The sequence below is a fragment of the Myodes glareolus genome, chromosome 3, assembly GCF_982192425.1.
Source record: "Myodes glareolus chromosome 3, mMyoGla1.1, whole genome shotgun sequence".
Taxonomy (NCBI): Eukaryota; Metazoa; Chordata; class Mammalia; order Rodentia; family Cricetidae; genus Myodes; species Myodes glareolus.
The window spans coordinates 46,536,259-46,556,812 of NC_142028.1; the positions used below are offsets into that span (position 1 = coordinate 46,536,259).

Sequence of the window (20,554 nt, forward strand, 5' to 3'; positions counted from 1 at the left end):
AAGTTTTATGTTGTTATTAGTAAATTGTAAAAAGAAAAATAAACAAATGTAAGGAGAAATGGCAGTGTGGAAACTAAATTTTACAATATGCTAGAATACAATGGGTGAAATACCACTGCCCTTTGCTATATTATCAAGGAAATTGGATCTGTGTCTGACATTTAGGTATTAAAATTTTAATTCTTTTCTCATTCAATGTCTCTTGACCATGAGTGCCTTATCCTGCAAACAGAGGGATATCAAGCACTTTATAATAATTAGAAATAAGAAGATAAATTGTTTGCTTTCAGTTTTCTAGTTTACAAGTACCTGAGCACCACATGCCATTAAGCACTATTAGAATTCCTAGCCATATTCTTTATTTATTTCTTCATTGACACACTAACTGATAAAGTCATTCTAAACAGTAGTTTATACTTCTATACTTAGGGTCAAAACAAATACTTTAAATATACTTTACTTATTTAAGTTCTATATTTAACAAATTTAAAAACATATAGGCATTCAGAAATCCCTCTCCTCCAAGAAAACTTTCCTATGTCTTTGATCAATTGAATTAATTTTTAAACTCCAAAACTATAATTTCAAATATGTTTCTAGAAGAATGTATTAATCATATTTTATACAGTCCATTTTTAATTAAGTTAACTTAAGCTTAAATGAAGTTATGCCCCCTTTCTAAAATTTTTTTCTTTCTGTGAAAGAGTGGTTGTCTGATGTATGCCTGTGAACTATGTACTTGCAGTGCCAACAGAGGCCAGAGATGGTTTTTGATCTCTTGAAACTGGAATTACAGACTGTTGTCAATACCATGTGAATGCTGTGAATCAAACCCTGATCCTTTACCTGAGCAGCAAAGACTCTTCAATACTGAGTGATCTCATCAGCCTCAAGACAGTTTTGTTTTTATTTTGTTTTTTTTTTTCTTTTAGCAGCAAAATAAATTTTAATAAGTACCAATTTGAGTAAAATCATTAGTAAAGTGATTGGTCTTTCTCAATTGACTTGCATTGGGTTTAGAATTCAATAAGAAAAAGATTTATCTTTTAAACTGTTTAGTTATGAATGTAAAATGAGGAATATATTCTACAAAATGTAAGGTAAATAAATATGAGACAATGCACAGATGACTTTGGCTTTGCTCATTTAAATCTGTGACCCAATCCTCTAATAATGATATATAGATGTTGACTGTATTTCATCACAATATGAAAAGGCAGAAAAGTCAACTCAATTTTCTAAAATTTACACAATAGTTGCTTTTTGTGTATGTCAGTTCAATTCATGTCTAAAAAATTAAAATTTTCAGGATCCTTTTAAAATCCATATACCAAATGAGCAAAATGCCATTCTGGTGTTTATAACTTTTCTTCCTATATTCACAATGCCCACAGTTCTTACCAACAAAAGAACATTTCATTTAAAAATACAACTTAATTACATATACTTATAGATCTTTCAATTCTACTCACACTACAACTGAGTAAATAAGAAAAAAAATGTTTATCCTTCCTTTCACCCTGCCCTTTGCTTTATTTCTTTGTAGTGATTGGAAGACTGAAGGATATCTGAGGAGAAGATCATTATTTTTAAATATTTTTGTTAAAATTTTAATTTAAGCAAATATATTGTGTATTACAAAGATCCCAGAGAACACTTTATATGTTCTTTAGATAAACAAAGAAAAACCAGAGCAATTATAAATAACATACAAAAGAAGACTTTGAAAATAGTATTCTCTATGTGAGACAATTTTTTTTCCTGTACTAGAAATCCTCTATAGGCCTTAGAATGTACATAAGTGCTTCCAACATAGTTTTTCTACAATTAATATTTTTGGCACAATGGGAGTTGCAGGGAAGTTTCAGAGTTTTACCTCATGAGATAAGTTGAAGGTTTTACTGTGATTGCTTGTTTATAGAGGACTATTTTCATAGCTGTTGTATTTGGAGAAAATGAGACAGTGTCCTTAAACTGAAGTAGATGTATACTGAATGCAAAATAAGTTAGAACTTTTTTTAAGTTGTGAAACTAAATCATTCTTTATCCCTTTTTTTGTCTTGCTGTGCTTTTTTTCTTCTTATATTTTTATGTGGTCTTCACACTTTCTCAATTCTAAGTATATATGGCTCTTCTTTCCATTAATCTTGAGAATAAATGTCAAACAAGCAACAGTTACATAGTAGTGTTTACCTGGAAATGATTTCTAAAATGCAGCATGAGGGAATGTGTTGGGGTTTGGAGTGTGTATATATGCTTATACGACTTGTCTAGACAAAGCTGAATATCAGTGGGAAGGTATCTTGAGATATACTCTGGAAAATTAGACTGTTTCTGAGAATCCTTACTATGTGTCTATTTTACAGCAACCACAAAGAAGACAACAGTGGTATCAAGAACAGGAGTTTTACCTGTAATGGGGTGAAGGGTAACCATTTGCAGTACAAGTCAGAATGATTTCAGATCTGGATAAATCCAAAGGAAAAATGACATCTTGTGGTTCCTGGATAAAAATAGGACGGCTGAAACGACCCTCACCTGGGGATAGAAAAGGAAATATCCACCGAGTTACTTCCCCCTGGTTGATAACACATGTGCATTAAATCTCATCTCTACAAACATTAGAAAATAGTATGCTATAATAAGATTGATTGTAAAGAATATTCTTCAAGAATGCTAAAAATATTTTTTTCTGTACTGAGGACATAGATCAGCAAGCAAATGTACCAGCTGCATAAGGTTGATGATTTAAGTTTGAGTCCCAGAACCTCTGTGAAAGTAAAACCCCCAGCTTATTCAGTGTCACACCAGAAACAACAATAGACTGCCTTGCAGGAAGGGAAGCAGAATAAACTCCTGAAAGTTGCCCTATGTCCTTTGTACTCCCATATATCTTCTCATCAGAAATTAATGTAGTAAATTATTTTTAAATGATTTTTTCTGATTTATGTGAAATAACTTTGTGAACTAGGCTGCTTTCATCCCAAATTTAGCGGTTTATACTCCTATAAACAAAGAACAGTCTACACCATACAATAAAAACAACAGTATTAAGTAATTATCATGACTTACTCATCTAATCCTTTATCTCATTTAACCATCTCTTCAATGCAACCCTTTGTAACCAAAGTTGAGAATCCAAATTCATTCAGTTGCTGTCGTTTTTCTCTTTCATGTAATTACACTCAGTCAGTCCAGTGCTACTCATTCTGCCCACTCTTCCCCTTATCTTTCCTGCATCAGTTCTTTTATTACACCTCGGTGGCTCCAACATCTGGCACTGGCATTCTAGAGTCTGTGCTCTTACATTTAACGTGGCTTGATGCTTTCCTTACAAGGAGGAAACGCAGAAGAGCCAATGTACAGGGTAGAAGACTGCATTTGTTCTTATATGCAGATATACACTATGAACCATAAACTTGACATTAGGACTTATTTGTAGGCTACTCTTATGATTTAAGACAAACCTCAGTTTGGAAAGACTGGAGAACAAGTGTTTAAAAATAAACAGCCTAGAATCAAAACAGTCTTAGCAGGTATGAGCAACACCCGTGACTTTTTAAATTATAATTGTTTGAGAATTTAATGTTATTCTTTTTATAAGTTATGTCATATCATGCTGGTTACAAGCAAATGACAAGTCAATGAGCTATTGTAGTACTCATCTACAACAACATCATCACTGATATCATTTGAATTATTTTTAGATGTAGAAATTTAAATATAGTAAATTGGATATATTTTTTTCAAATTTGTATCTGTTTTAAGAGAAGGCAGTCTTTTGTCTTATTGACTGTGTCCTTTTCTTTACAGAAGCTTCCCAGTTTCAGGAGGTCCCTTTTTTTATTGTTGCTCTTAGTGTCTATGCTACTGGGATTATATTTAGGAAGTGGTCTTCTGTACCCATGCATTGAAGGCTACTTCCCACTTTCTCTTCTATCAGTTCAGTGTGGTTTGATTTATAATGAGGTCTTTAATCCATTTGGACTTGAGATTTGTGTATGGCAATAGATATGGATCTATTTTCATTCTTCTACATGTTGACATCCAGTTATGTCAGCACCATTTGTTGAAGATGTTTTCTTTTTTCCATTGTATGATTTAACTTCTTTATCAAAATCATGTATTCATAGATGTGTTGATTAATATCTGGGTCTTCAGTTTGATTCCATTGGTCAACTTCTCTGTTTTCATGCTAATACTAAGCTGTTTTCATTACCATAGCTCTGTAATAGAGCTTGATATCAGGGATAATACCTCTGGAAGCTCCTTTATTGTATAGGATTGTTTGGGCTATCGTGGGTTTTTTGTTTTTCCATATGAAGCTTATTATTGTTCTTTCAAAGTATTTGAAGAATTGTGTTGGGATTTTGATGGGGATTGCCCGGAATCTATAGATTACTTTTGTAGGATTGCCATTTTTTTTCTGTGTTGATTCTTCCTACCCAAGAGCATGAGAGATTGTTCCATTTTCTGGTATCTTCTTCAATTTCTTTCTTTAGAGACTTAAAGTTCTTGTCAAATAGGTCTTTCACTTCCTTGGATAGTGTTACCTCAAGATATTTTGTTTTATTTGTGGCTATAGAGAAGAGGATGCCTGAACTGGCCTTGCCCTGTAGTCAGACTGATGATTATCTTAAATATCACTATAGAAACTTCATCCAACATCAGATGGAAACAGAGGCAGAGACCCAAATCAGAGCACTGGATTGAGCTCTCAAGATCCAGTTGAAGTGTAGATGGAATGAGAATATAAGCAAAGAGGTCAAGACCATGGAGGGTTCATCCACTAAAACAGTTTACCTGAGCTAATCAAAGCTCTCCAACTTCAGCTGGACTGGGAAGAAACAGCATAGAACAAACTTAGTCCCTCTGAATGTGACTGAATGAGGCTGGGGCAGACTGAGGAGCAGCTGGCACTGGCACTGGGATTTATCTCTACTGCATGTACTGGCTTTTTGGGATCCTATTCTCTTTGAATGTATACCTTGTTCAGCCTAGATGTAGTAGGGAGGGCCTTGGACTTTCCACAAAGCAAAGTGCCTTACCCTCTCTCAGGATTAGAGGGTGATGGGATGGGAAGGTGGGAAGGTGTGTGGAGGGAATGAGAGGAGGGGAGAGAGCAGGAATTCGGATTGTTATTTTAGAAAAATCGTATAAAAAGGAGAAGCAATAAAGTAACCATATTTCTTCCTCACAATCCACTTACCTACTCTACTTCCATTAAACAAATAAAACATTTCTACCCAACTAAAATAATTCTTTCAATAGTGATTTTAGGTTTTAATTTCAGTATATTCTGCTTTGTCAAGTAGTATAGACAATCAAAAGCTTCAATTTTAGCAGTCAGCTATGAGTTATACAGTGCTGGATAAATTACTCAGTAATGTTAGTCCTAATATCCCTTTGATAAAAAGATATTAGACCTCAGGATTATAGCAAAGGCTACTTTAGAAAGAAAGGCCTAACTGTATTTTACTCATAGATCTGTGATATCTGCAAGCCATAACAGAATACAGTAGCATCAACATTTAGAATAAAACAACAACAATAACAAAAATTTGCTAATAATACCAACAAAACTAAGAAACCTTCCTATATAAGGCAGTCTTACTGTGGTCAATGAATTGAAAGACTTCAAATCCTTAATCTTGCCTCCGCTCATGCAGTTTATTCTTGAAATAACATCATGAGAATTATTTTCATAATATTCAGATCTGTAGGTGACTAGATTTGATGCACATGGATTGGATGCTACAGTATCTAACTTCTTTTTACCCAACATTATTGAATTGGTTGGCTAGCAGATTAGGAAACTGATTCCACTTTTTTTCAGTCACCTTTGCAGAGAACAGTAGGAAAGTGTGACCTCCCCCAGTGATGTATACTTATGGTTTATCCAAGGCTAATCTTCATGCAGGTCATTTAAAACACCTTAGCAGTATCAGTGATACGGAAAACAAAACAAAAAAACTAAATTTCACCCAACTTCATGATCCATGGTTCTCTAAGACCAGAAAATGCGAGTTTTCACAGTACATCCAAAGTCCAAACAGGAGTTACAAGGAACAAATCGTGTGAGTTCCAGACAAGATGATTAAGAAGATCAGGAATATGCTCCCTATCCAAACTTCTCAAGCATGAACCATATGAGAAGATGGGCTAGAAAACCACTCTCATGGAAACTGAACGATGCTCAGCTGAATCACCACTGGGTCAGGGAAGAAACAAAGAAACAAACTCAAGATTTCCTACAATTCAATGAAAATGAAGAGAGAACATACCCAAATTTATGGGACACTACAAAAGCAGTGTCAAGAGGAAAGTTCACAGCGTTCAGTACCCACATAAAACATTTGGAGAAATTTCACATTGTAGTTCCATTGTTGGAGGAGGCCACTTATTGGTTCCTAGCTGCTTAGTCCTAAAATAATCACACAGATACTGTACTAATTAAATCACTGCTTGGCCCATTAGCTCTAGCTTCTTATTGGCTAATTCTTATTAATTAATTTAACACATTTTTATTAATCTATATATTACCGCAAGGTCGTGAACTACCAGCAAAGTTTTAGCACACCTATCTCCAGCATAGAGTCTCTCTCACTCTACCCTTTTCTCTCCCAGCATTCAGCTTAACTTTCCCTGCCTACCTAAGTTCTGCCCTATCAATAGGCCAAGCAAGTTTTTTTTTTTAAATTCATTAATGGTATTTACAACATGCAGAGGAAAATTCCATATCATGGCATTTTTTTTTAAATGTCTTACTTGAAGTTCTGACAAGTAAATCAGCCACACTGGCCAGCTTTACAGACCTGGCAACAATAACACAAGCCTTTATTCTCTGTAGTCACAATGACACACACCTTTAATCCTACTAGCCACACTAGATTGCATTAGTAAACACCAGGCAGTAGTGGTGCACACCGTTAATTCCAAAACTAGAGAGGATTATAAAACAGGAAGAGACCACTCTCAGGCTCAGTCTCATTCTGAGGTATCTATCAGAATTTCAAAATAACTAATACCAATACTTTTTTAAATTGTTATACACAATAGAAACAGGAGTATTGTCAAACTCTTTTTATGAGACTACAGTTACTCCGATACACAAACCAAACAAAAGCACAACAAAGAATGAGAACTATAGACCAATCTCCATAATGAACATTGATACAAAAATATACAATAAAATATTGGCAAACTGAATTCAAAAACATATAAAAAAGTTCATCCACCATGTTCAAGTTGGCTTCATTCCAGTGATGTAGGGATGGTTCATCATATGAAAATCTTTGAATGTAAGTCACCATAAAAACAAACAGAATGAAAAAAATCACACAATCATCTTATTAGATGCTGAAAAAGCTTGCAAAAAAATTCTAACACCATTCATGATAAAGGTCTTAGAGAGAATAGGGATACAAGGGGTATACTTAAACATAATAAAAGAATTACACGGCAAACCAACAGCCAACATCAAACCAAATGTCGAGAAGCTCATATCAAATCCACTAAAATCAGGAGCAAGACAAAGCTGTCTACTCTATCCATACCTATTCAATATAATACTTGAAGTTCTAGGAATACCAATAAGACAACAAAAGGAGATCAAGGGTACATAAATTGGTAAAGAAGAAGTCAATCTTTTGCTATGTACAGATAACATTACAGTGTATATAAGTGACCCCAAAAATTCTACAAGGAATTCCTACAGCTGATAAAAACCTCTACCATTTTAACAGGTACAGGATTAACTAAAATAATAATAATAATAATAGCCCTCCTTTACACAACTAATAAATGGACTGAAAGAAACCAGTAAACATCACCTTTTATAATAACCACAAATAACATAAATTATCTCTAACTTTAACAAAATATGTGAAAGTTCTTTACTACAAGAACTTTAAGTCTCAAGTAGGAATCTGAGGAAGATATCAGAAAACGGAAAGATCTTGTAGCATCAACATAGTAAAAATGACAGTCTTACCAAAAGCAATCTACAGATTCAATGGAATCCCCATATAAATCCCATCACAATTCTTCACTGACCTCCAAAGAATAATACTCTACTTCATCAGAAAAAAAAAACAATCCTGTACAGTAAAGGAATCTCTGGAGGCATCACCATTCCTGATTTCAAGCTATACTATAGAGCTATAGTATTAAATACAGCTTGTTATTGGTGTCAAAAGAGACATGTGGATCATTAGAATCAAATTAAAGACCCTGACATTAATCCACACAACTATGAACCCCTGATATTTCACAAAAAGACAAAATTGTACAATGGAAAAAGAAATCATCTCCAACAAATGTTGCTGGCATAACTGAATATTGACATGTAAAAGAATGCAAGTAGACCCATATCTATCCCTATACACAAAACTCAAGTCCAAGTCAATCAGATAGACCAACATAAATCTAGTTACACTTAACCTGACTGAAAAGAAAAAGGGAAGTAGCCTTGAACACATTGACACAGAAGATCACTTCCTAAATATAACAACAGTAGCTCAGACACTGAGAGAAACATTTAATAAATAGGACGTCCTGAAACTAAGAAACTTCTGTAAGGCAAAGAACACAGTAAATAAGACAAAAATGGCAGGCTACAGGATGGAAAAAATCTTCACCAACTTCTGAGAGAGGACTGACCTCCCACTAGGAATCAAAATACCAACTAATCATATTTAAAAATGGGGTATAAATCTAAACAGAGAATTCTCAGCAAAAGAAACTCAAATGATCAAAAGATACTTACGGAATTGCTCAAAATCCTTAACCATCAGAGAAATGCAAATTAAAATGACTCAGATACTATCTTATACCTGTGGGAATGGTTTTAGATCAAAAACACTAATAACAGCTTGTATGCTGAAGAGGATGTGGAGTTAGGGGAACAATCCTCAACTGCTGGTGGAAGTGCAAATGTGTACAGTCAATTTAAAAATCAGTATGGCAATTTCTCAGAAAATTGGGAATCAGTCTACCTCAAGATCCAGCAATACCATCTTGGCAAATACTCAATGGATACACACTCATACAACGAGGACATTTGCTCAACTGTGTTTATAGTAGTATTATTCATAAGAGTCAGAACCTGGAAACATCCTAGATGGACCTCAACTGAAGAATAAATAAAGAAAATGAACATTTATATAATAGAGTAATACTCAGGTCTTTATTTTTTTTTAAAAAAAGACATCTTGAAATTTGCAGGCAACTGAATGGAACTAGAAACACCCATCCTGACTGAATTACCCAGACCCAGAAAGACAACCACAGTATGTACTCATTCATAAGTGGATATTAAATGAAAAACAAAGGATAACCAGACATCAATGCGCCATCCCTTGAGAAGCTAGGTAACAAGGAGAATATTAAAAGACATGCGTGGATGCCCCTGGAAAGGTAAACTGGATAAGTTTTTTGGAGCAAATTAAGAGAGGGTGGAAGGAACAAATGATGAAGGGGAGGTGAGAGGAAACACCAGGGAACAGGATGGTTAAGTTGGGAGAAAGAGGGAGAGAGGGAGACCAAGAAAAGAGATATTTTGACAGAAAGAGCCATGACAAGACCAGGGAAAACCTGATGTTAGGGAAATTTCCAGAAATCCACAAGGATGAACCTAGATAAGAGCCCTAGAAATAGAGGAGAGGGTGCCTGAACTGGCTTTCCCCTGTAAACAGATTGATGACTACCCTAATTGTCATCATAGAAACTTCATCCAGTAACTGATGGAAGCAGATGCAGAGATCCATAGCAGAGATCCATAGCTAAGGACCATGCTGAGCTCCAAGAATCCAGTCAAAGAAAGGAAGGAGGGATTATACATGAGCAAAATAATCAAGATCATGATAAGAAAATGTTGGCAGAGGCTGTTTGTTTGTTTCCCATCTGCCTAGACCTGAAATTATCCCACTGAAACTAGATTAATTGTAACACTGCTTGGCCAATAGCTAACTCTTAAATCTGAAATTAACCCATTTCTATTATTTTGTGTATTGCCACATGGTTGTGGTCTACCAGTAAGTTCTGCCCGGCATCCTGCAACTGTCTCCAGTGTTGGCTACATGGTTCTGTTTTACTCAATCTATTCTCTCCTCCTCTAACTTCTTGGAATTCCCATCTTGCCCTATTCTGCCCTGCAATAGGCCCAAAGCAGTTTTTTTATTAACCAATGGTATTTACAGCATACAGAAAAGAATCTAACATCAGAAAAACCCATAGAGACAGCTTATCTGAATTAGCAGGAGCTCACTGATTCTAGACTGATAGCTAGGGGATCTGCATTGCACCAAACTAGGCCCTATGAATGTGAGTGACAGTTCTGTGACTTGTGAAATCTGTGTGGCCACTGGAAGTGGGACCAGGATTTATCCCCAGTGTATGAACTGGCTTTTTTTAGAGTCCTTTCTCTATAGACAGATTCCTTGTTTAACCTTGATAAGACGGGGAGGGGCTTGGTCATGTCTTAACTTGTTATGTCAGACTTTGTAGACACCACATGAGAGGCCTTATCTTTTCTGAGGACTGGATGGAGAGATGTGTGAGGGGAAGGTTTGGATACATCATTGAACTTTCAACTCACCAATCCTGGTTATATAGCCTACCAACTTGTCCCAGAGAATCCCTTTCTTTAACTCCAAAGCACCGAGATTACAGGCAAGCTGTCATATCCTCATATCTCTTTATGTGGTACTAGGAATTCGAACTGTGTTCCTTTCCCTTGTGTGACATATTCTTTGTCCAGTGAGCTAACTCACCAGCTCCTGATCTTACCTGTATGGCAACATTTTTTTTCTTTATCCTTAGCTATCTATACATTAATACAACTTTTAAAATGACTAGAAAGGAGTTGGTAACTTGATTAATTGTTAATAAATGTTATTTTGGGGGAGAATTTTACTTGAAAGAAAAAGTTTTCATGTTTTGCCTATCTTTCCAAAATTTGAATGATTTAAATAAATATATCTGATATTAAAGGAATAACAGGGATCATCACTGAAAAGGGGGACAAAAAGCTTTAAAAAACAGATGTGGTAGATTACAAGGAAACTGTTTTCTGGACACCACAAGTTATTCCACGTATGAACCCCCAGAAGTTGCAGCAATGTGTACAAAACCTGTGTAACCCCAAGTCAGACAAAATGTCAGCATTGAAATGGGAGATGAGAAAAAAGCCTGATCCCTGGCTGAGGAATTGGAGGTAATTGGTAATGATCTACCTGGAGAAGTCCAGTTAGTTTCCTTTAAGGGTGCAGCCCCTCATTGGTCTAACATGCTCAAGAGGATGGGAACATACACAAAAGAATACAGGCAACACTAATTAGACTAGATAGGATTTTCAAAAACTTAACACATGAAGTAGGGTGGGTGTGGAATAAACGTTATGAATGGAAGGGGTCCGGGAATGGATTAAATATGACTAAAATGCAATGTATTCTTAAATAATTAAATTCTTAAATAATTAAAAAATATTAAAAAGTAAGAATTTTTTAAAATGAAGACAGGATATTGTTAGAACTCATATTATGATGACAATCAATTTTTATGTAATAAGGATATAGAATAGCTCTTATGATCTTTTCGGTAGAGAATTTTTCAACAATTTTTCTTGCTATCCTTTAAAGCCATGTTAAGAGACTAACAAAAAATATTAATTTATTTACCTTTTTTATTTTCACTTTGATAAATATTCTATTCAAAGTTGAGAAACTCGAAATGAGGAGCATATTTACTTCATTATTTTCCCCTTAGAAGAAGTTTATATTCAAAAACTAGTGCTGAAATCAATATGTAGTTCAAACTAGAAAATGACCCTGGACTTCTGATCCTCTTTCCACTGTTTGTATTATAGTCATGGGATATATAGATGTCAGTCACAAAACAAATCCACACCAGTTTGGAATTGTGATTAATAAAATGGTTATTTATTTAAGGTAAAAAATTACAGATCACTGTCCTAGACAACAGCCTCTGAGCAACCAGGAACAGAGTCTAGTAGCCAGAAGCAGAGGTAAAAGCATGAGAGAAAGAGCAGGGCCACCTGCTTTTTAAAGCAAAAGAGACCACGCCCAAGTGGGCTGGTATCTCGAATGCTATTGGATGAAGGTGTGGAAGGAGTTCCCACAGCAACTTCACATTGCTTGATGGGAACAGAACTCAGTATTTGTGCATACTAGTCAAGCATTCCTCTAACAGCTACATGTTGTAAAAGGAGCGGCGGGCTGCTTTCCCACAGCCCGGCTCCCTGGCTAGTTTACACCTGAAATAATTACATGGAAACTGTATTCATTTAAACACTGCCTAGCCCATTATTTCTAGCCTCTTTTTGGCTAACTCTCACATCTTGCTTTATCCCATATCTAGTAATCTGTATCACCACTTGACTGTGGCTTCCTGGGATGAGTCTAACTGGTGTCAGTCTTAGAGACAAGAGCCATAGCATCTGCCTGACTCTGTTTTCTTTCTCCCAGCATTCTGTTCAGTCTACTCTGCCTATCTGAGCTACTGTCCTATCTAAATGCCAAGGCAGTTTCTTTATTTAACACATGAAAGTAACACATAGACAGAAGACCCTTCTACATCATTTTCCTTTTTTCTGTTTAAACAAAAAAGAAAGGTTTTAACTTTAAAATAGTAAAATTACATATAACAAAGCAGTTATCAAGCAAGAATTACAGTTACAATATTTAGATCTATTTTGTCTTTTATCATAACAATGGAAAACTATAACTATCCATTCTTCAACTCCATCAAAGACTCCAGAAGGAAATAATATTACCTACGTAAACAAGAAGTAAGCAACTTCCAAAACTCTAGAAATGACAGAGACATCTCACTGTCTGGACAGTCACCCAAAGTTCTTTTGTACTATTGGGACATCCATCTTTGGCCAACAGGCCCATAGTATCCAGCAGACATTTTCATGAAGCAAGAAATTCAAAGACAGTTCAGTCACTTTCTTCTGTATTCTGCAGAATGTCTTGCAGACTCTGTCATGAGTCAGAAACCCCGAAAGACCATCTCACCTTTAGGCAAGTTCAGCAGTCCTCTCTCTGTGGGTTCTTTCTAAGCGATTATATTTGTATGAGTAACTGGCAGTGTTTAAATGTCTATTACATACAACCAATACCACATTAAATCCCATGACAGACTTGTGAAATGAAAGCAGCCACTTCAGCTTAACAGGTAAGGAACTTAAGACAAAAAGTCTCACAATTCTGTAAAGCACATATGCATGTATTGCAAACAGAAAAAAAAAAAAGTGATGTCGGGAATGCCATCACAGCCTAATGACCATCACTTAGCAAGGGGCTGAGGATGGATCTGCTGCTGTCACACCTCACAGTGCCTGCATGAGGAATGAAATATAAAACCTGTCATTGTTTGGGCAGGTAGACATAAGACCTGAGCCTCAGATGTCCCTTGCTGGTGGACTTTAAGATTAGGATGTCACAGATGTCAACATTGGCTCTTCAGAGGTGACCCCAAGCATGGCAGCACCGTCTCCTCCTCCGACATCTTGGATTGAGGTCCATTCAGAGGTCAGAGACTGCTAGTGAGATGATTCTTTTGCGCACATTGTTCTCTTTCCTATTTCCTTTTGTCTTTTCACTTTATGGCATGACTCAAATCAGTTTTTATTCTCTTGTGACTTCTCATCCTTCAAACCCTGACGGTTCTGTGGTATCCTCCTTAGCAGTACATAGGAACTCAGCCTCTGGTTGCTATCTATTTTTAACAGTTTGCAGTCACTCCAAATGATAAAGAAAAGTTTGGGTTTTGAGTACTGTTTTAAAACTGCTTGTCAGGAAAAGTTTTTATATTATTGCGGAACAATTAAGTAAAGCAAGCCTTTGTTGCACTGTCTGTCCTTTCAAAGACAATGCTGGTACTCTATACAAAAAGAGCAGGAAATCTGTGAGGATCTAATATCAAATTCAAAAAATCAAAATAGTTTTCAAGTAGTCTTACTTTAAGAATATCTCAGGATAAGAAGGGCAGATATTTTGAGCCACTGTAACAATGAGTGATCAAATAATTGTGTGGAGACACAGCACCCTACAAAATCACCTGTGATTATAATAGTACTCTAAGAGGTGATTTATTCAGTATGACGGCAAAACTTTTATAGTACATGGTTCCTAAAAGAAACACTTCAATAGAAAATTAAAATAAAATTTGCAATGTTGTTGAGATTTTACTGGAATTCTGCTTTTATGCTCTCTCTTTATTGTACGCTATTAGCTTTCCAGGAATTAAAATTTCCTTTTGTAAGCTCAAGCTACAGTATGCTTCAATAGTCATACATCTTTTCACATACTGTGCTAAAATCCAACATGGTTATGGCATATCATGTGTGTTTAACTCATGGTGACTAGGAGATAGCAAGGGGGCAAAACCTATCTATTCAAATAGTATGTCCTAACAGACATAACTTCTTCCCACCAGGCTGAAACTTGTAAGGGGCTACCAGGACGTCCCCATGGCGAGTTGGTGCCAGCGGTCCTACAGCCTGGAGGTATACAGATCCTTTGATGCTGCCGCATGGGCCAGAGTGCTTGGGGCCTGTGTTTTGCATTTCAGAGCCTTGGTTCCCTGACCTGTCCTGAGGCCTCAGGCCCTAGCAAAATGGCATCAACCAATCAGCATTCGAGCCTCTCCACCCTAGAAAAGCGACTGCCTTTTGGTTTCTCGCTCTCTAGTCCTTGCGCTTTCCCTCTCTCGTTACTGCGCTTTCCCTCTCTCGTCCCCCTTCTCCTGCTCCTTCCCTCTTTCGTCCCCCATTCTCCCTTCAACCGAGTGACTCCAATAAAGGCATGATATGGGAAGGATTCTCGATTTCGTGGTCGTCCATTCCTGCTGGTCAGGAAGCGCGGCACAGAAACTATTTATAATTTTTTATCTTCCCAATAGCACAGGCTAAAGACAAAGTGCTTCACATAATGGCCTTTGGGAGACACTTAAGGTTCAAACCTCATTATAATTTAAAAGACACACCATGAAAATAAAGGGTGTTTGTCTGAAGCTTTAGTATATTTCATGGCATTTATTCATAGCCTTTGAACTTGAAGTATCCAATGGAGTGAAAATCTGAATAGAGTAATGGGACATGATGGAATTGTATAAGGTAAAGTCTGGTTGAAGAGGTGAGTCACAGATTATGTGTCTTTGGGCATGTTGTTAATCATATGCTTTGTATTATTACATACTAGAATTCCTGCCTCCTGTTTTGTAAGCTGTTTTACCACACCTTCCCTGCATGATAGAATGACACTTTTAAAGTCATGACTAAGAGTTCTTCTCTTAAGGCACAGACATAGGCTGCCTGGATATTTGGAGGACTGAATAACTTTCACTCTTTTTAGCTTTAGTTTTTATCACACTTAGTATCTTAATTGCTCAAATTCCACTACTTTCAACTAAATAATCTAGCCTCAGTTTAGTTCAACTACATTTTTCTCCTAATTTAAGTTAGATGGAAACCCCTTCTTTCCTGACTTATTTCTCTCCCTATGATTCTGTTTTCCAAGTATCTGTCATTTCTCCCTCTTTCACTTTTTTCTCCTTTCTCTCGCCCTCTCTTTCTCCCTCTCCTATCTTCTCATTTCCAATTTTTGATATTTTCTCTGTATTCCTTGTTTTCAAGAAAATTCAAAGATTTTTAAGCTAGAAAATGTTTACAAAGGAAAGAAAAATAATTTCATGAGATTAGGTCTCTTAAACTTGAACCTAAGGCACCCTTGGGTGTTCAATCAGACTTTTTCATGAAGCAGGAACCCCAAAAGATAGTCTCGCCTTCTTTAAACAGTTTCAGCAGTCATTTTTATGGATCCTGCATGTCCAGTTTACACAGCATACCATTAAGCAGTTCAGGCAAGAGCAGTTTTTTTGCCCAAATGGCTATTAAACTATATAAGGAGTCTCTTCAATGCCCATCTTTCTCTTGAAGTTATTGGTGCTGTCAGGAGCAGTTGTGCCTCATTGTTATAAAAAGTTTAGGTATTTAAAACATTTAAAAGTCATATTGTGAAGGTCTCTGAAAGATTTTAAGAATACTTATCTAACTAAATATATCTCTATATATCTAGAAAACTTAATGAATATGACAAGTTTGAATATTACAGATGATTATCTATTAACCTATATTTCTTAACTATACATTACATTTTTAAATGAGCTGCACAAATGAATACCTTAATCAAGAGAAGAAATATATATATATATATACAAAAAAATTGATCTTAAATTTATATAAATACACCAAGATCCATACCAATTCAAAGTATTGATCTCTATATCATATCATCGTTTAAATGTAAACAAACATTTATAAACACCCATTTATGGAATTTGGGCATTGTTCTCTCCAAACTGCTTCCTGCTGATTGTTAGGCAAAGTAATTTTTTGGGGGTGTTTACAGTGATCCTTCAGGGGATCTTGTCCATCAAACCACATTAGCCTGGAAGGAATCCACAGGTTCTAATCTTATGTGGAAACAAGCAAAGAATCCCTCTTTTCCAAAGCAACAAATTCTTAGACGCAAATTTTGAAGTCAAGATACCTTTAAAATGTATTTATGTTGGTTCAGCTTAGCAGCTCATACAATGAAATGTCTCTGTACTTAGTTCATTCACAGAAAAAAAAAAATTCAAGCTCTCTTTGCCCCATTTACTGAGAGAATGAAGACCATTCTCAGCAATTGACGGTAGACATTCTAGAAAATGTGGACATCACTCTGAAGAGGCACACAGTCATTGTGAAGGGCCCCAGAGGAACCCTATGGAGGGACTTCAATCACATCAATGTAGAGCTGAGCCTTCTTGGGAAGAAGAAGAAGAGGCTCCGGGTTGACAAATGGTGGGGCAACAGGAAGGAACTGGCCACCATCAGAACCATCTGCAGCCACGTTCAAAACATGATCAAGGGTGTTACACTGAGCTTCCACTACAAGATGAGGTCTGTGTATGCTCACTTCCCCATCAACATCGTTATTCAGGAGAATGGGTCTTTGGTTGAAATCTGAAACTGCTTGGGTGAAAAATATATCTGCAGAGTTCAGATGAGGACAGGTGTTGCTTGTTCTGTCTCTCAAGCCCAGAAGAATGAATTAATCCTTGAAGGAAATGATATTGAGCTTGTTTCAAACTCGGCGGCTCTGATACAGCAAGCCACGACAGTTAGAAACAAGGATATCAGAAAGTTTTTGGATGGTATCTATGTGTCTGAAAAGGGAACAGTGCAGCAGGCTGATGAGTAAGATCTAAGTTACCAGCTCCAGAAACAAGATCCTGAATTTTAATATAATTTGGGGTGTCTTTTGGGACAGTAAAAGACTTGTATTGAAAAAAATTCAAAGAAAACACAAAATCAAAATAGTATACAGAATCCAGATTTTTGTGTGTATATTCCATCTTTATATAGTTTTTTTTTCTTCTTTTATCTATGACTGTCTGTACTTTTTCTCTTTAAAGACTTTGTTTTATTTTTTAACTATTTATTTCCATTTATAATTGTCCATACTTTTTTTCTTCTCTCTTTGAATCCTGTGTATTTTTTTAAACTGCACTGTGACCCACTTAGAGGTAATTTTCATCTGAATTTGTCTTTATTGTGTATCTGCAATCCTTTTCTGACCAGGACTGCTTCTTAAAATGTTAAGTGGCGTGGCTAGGACTAAGGCTCCTTTGCCTTTTGACTCCACCCAATCTAACATGGCAGAGGCATGTTTACTGCCTCTGAGACTGCTGGATGGCAGCCATACATACCTCCTCAACTCTGGCCACCAGTTGGTCCATGCTGCCACTAAGAAACTTATAGCATACAGTCCACAAACCTCATTCAAGTGTTCAGCTTCATGAAAGAGCCAGAGTTCATGCTGGCAGCAGGAAGCAGGAAGCTGCCATCTCAAAACCACACTTTCTTTTCTGATATTGCTGAATGAAGAAGACCACTTTTAAATGAGACACGATACTACTGTTTGCCATGTTCAAACAGAGTCCATTTGAAAAAAAAAAAAGACTCTCTCAGGTTGGATTGATGTAGTCACCCACACTGGTGCCAATTTCAGAAAAGGGAAAGTGGTGTGGGAAGTCCTTCTGCATATGTGTTATTTATTGGTTAATGAATAATGATGCTTTGCCTATCCAGGACAGAATATACCCAGGCTACAAGGGATATAAAGAGATTAGGCAAGGTTGGAGATGAGAGATATCATGTAGCTGCCAAAGAAGACAGACACCCAGAAATCTTACTGGTAAACCGAAAGCATCATGGTAAAATAGAAAATAATTGGAATGGGTTAATTTAAGATGTAACAGTTAACTAAAATATGCATAAGCTATTGGTTGAAAAGTTTTGTAATTAATATAGTTTTTTGTGTGATTATTTCAGGTCTGAGACACTTGGAAATGAACAGTCTCCACTTATAAATAGGTAGCTGAAACTTTTCTTTTAACACAGACACATTGTGATTATTTTTAAGTATGTTACTCCAACAGAATGAAATATTGCTTTGTGCATGTTATAAAGATTGAGATCAGCATTCCAGTTATTCGACATGTATGGTGACCTAACTATTTGAAAGTTGAAGATTAATCTGACTTAAAAGGACTAGAGCACTAGAAATAATTCAGAGAATATAACATGAATCAAAATAAGTTTCACCCACAACATATATTCTACATTTTGGTAATTAATTCAGATTTTGGTCAGAAGGAACAAAAACATTGTTGCTTGTTTTATTTCGGTTCTCTCACAGTAATAAATCCCAATAAAAGATAAAACCACGAAAAAGAAAATTCAACTGACAGCTACTACTTAAGAATACACTAAATTTTCTTTGTGCACTGACAGTTTAAAATATTAATAAATTAATAGACTTTACTAATACTAAGGAAACAAAGGAACAATTTCATAACAAAGTCGAAACCAAGACTAACATTGAACTTGCACATGAACAACGACCTTTGTTTGATCCTGTAGAGCATATTCTAATAGCACTGCTTTAAATATGAAGAAATGGATATGTAAATAGCCTACATAACTTGCTAGAAATCTGTGAGGCCCAATTTTGAATCTAAGAATTGAATCACCAAAGCCCATCCTCCAAATCATTATGAGATTATGAGTTACACCACAGGAAGAAATGCCAACAGGACAATAATTAAATTCATACAATATTAGAGGATAAATATTGTACCAAAAGCATAAATATTATTTTAAGTGGTTCTCAAGGAGGAAGCAATTAATTTGACCTAGAGGTTAGGGAGTAATGCCAAAAGAAAAAAATTTAAGGCATACATGTGCACAAGAATGAAGGTATGAATACTGAGGAAAGGAACATTAAAGGGAGTAATTTCTGTGCAGAAGCAAAGCTGTGTAAAGATTGGGAAGTGCATGTCACTCAAAAAAACATACCTATCCTAGAAAACTGGAGGAAGAGAACTGTGGCTATGAGGGTTTCACAGTCTGCTTTGATGGCTTTGAAGGGCTGACTTCAAGTGACATGACAGATATTTGTATCTGATCTGAAAACAGAATGTATGGGAGAATTTTATTTTTTATGCTTGATTGTGACATGTTTAGATCTATGATTCACTGTAGTAAAGATAAAGAAATGGAAATCACACATCAGAGAGATTATTTATCCCACATTTGAAAACACTGAGATAATTGGATAGTGCCAGTAGGAACGAAGCAAGCAAAAATGATGAGAGAGCTATTTTGAAGCATTTAGAATTCCAACAAAATAGAAAAGCTGATTGGAAGTGAGGGATGAGAAAAAGAGAATATTAAGATGACTCTGAGTCAGCCGTTATGGATGGATGAATGCACACATGTATGCATGCTGTAGCCTTTCACCAAAGAGGAGAGAAAGATCGGGGTGGGCACCGAGACCGAGAGAAAATAAGAAAGCAGAAGTTCCATTTATTTGTCTTGTATTTATTGAGCAAACATTTTTTAGTTGGCTAGGTATATGTCAGAAATATAGCAACCACCAGGCTTGCTAAAGCTGATGCTGCTATTGATTTTGTATTCAAATTGGAGGATGGGTAAGATAAATCAACAAATAAATGCAGGTTGTATGAGACTGTGGTAAGTACTTGAAGGAAAAGAGAGGGTTTAGTGAGACAGGAAATCTGGGTTGGGACGGAGTGTGATTTTTATATTTTTAATAATGAAAGAGGCTATCATTGATCTGCTGATATCATCGAAAGTGAATACATCGTAAGATGTATGCATCAAAACTGTAGATAGAAAAACAGGTTATTTGATTCTACTGCATGGACTGACTCTGTGGGAGCCTGGTTTGTTTCGAGGCTCACCTTTATATACCTGGATGGAACGGGGAGGACCTTGGACTTCCCATGGGGCAGGGAACCCTGACTGCTCTTAGGACTAGAGAGGAAGGGAGAGGTGGGGAGGGGGAGGGGAAAGGGAGGTGGGGAGGCGGTGGAAATTCTTAATAAATAAAGAAAGAAAGAAAAGAAAACAGGTTATGTACAAATCTCAAGGCTCAAAGAAGGATATTTATATAAT

At 36.2% G+C, this 20,554-nt stretch overlaps 1 protein-coding gene and 1 pseudogene across 2 annotated transcripts in view; one reads left to right on the plus strand and one right to left on the minus strand.

Moving 5' to 3' along the window:
• Window positions 1-20,554, minus strand: part of LOC125403249 (contactin-6) — a 379,648-nt gene that overhangs the window by 214,690 nt on the left and 144,404 nt on the right. For both annotated transcript variants that reach the window (XM_048438486.3, XM_085686802.2), the window contains exon 3: window positions 2,412-2,538. In XM_048438486.3, coding sequence (XP_048294443.3) covers window positions 2,412-2,538 — 127 coding nt within the window. The remainder of the gene's footprint in view (window positions 1-2,411; window positions 2,539-20,554) is intronic.
• LOC125403248 (large ribosomal subunit protein uL6 pseudogene) lies at window positions 16,675-17,310 on the plus strand (annotated as a pseudogene).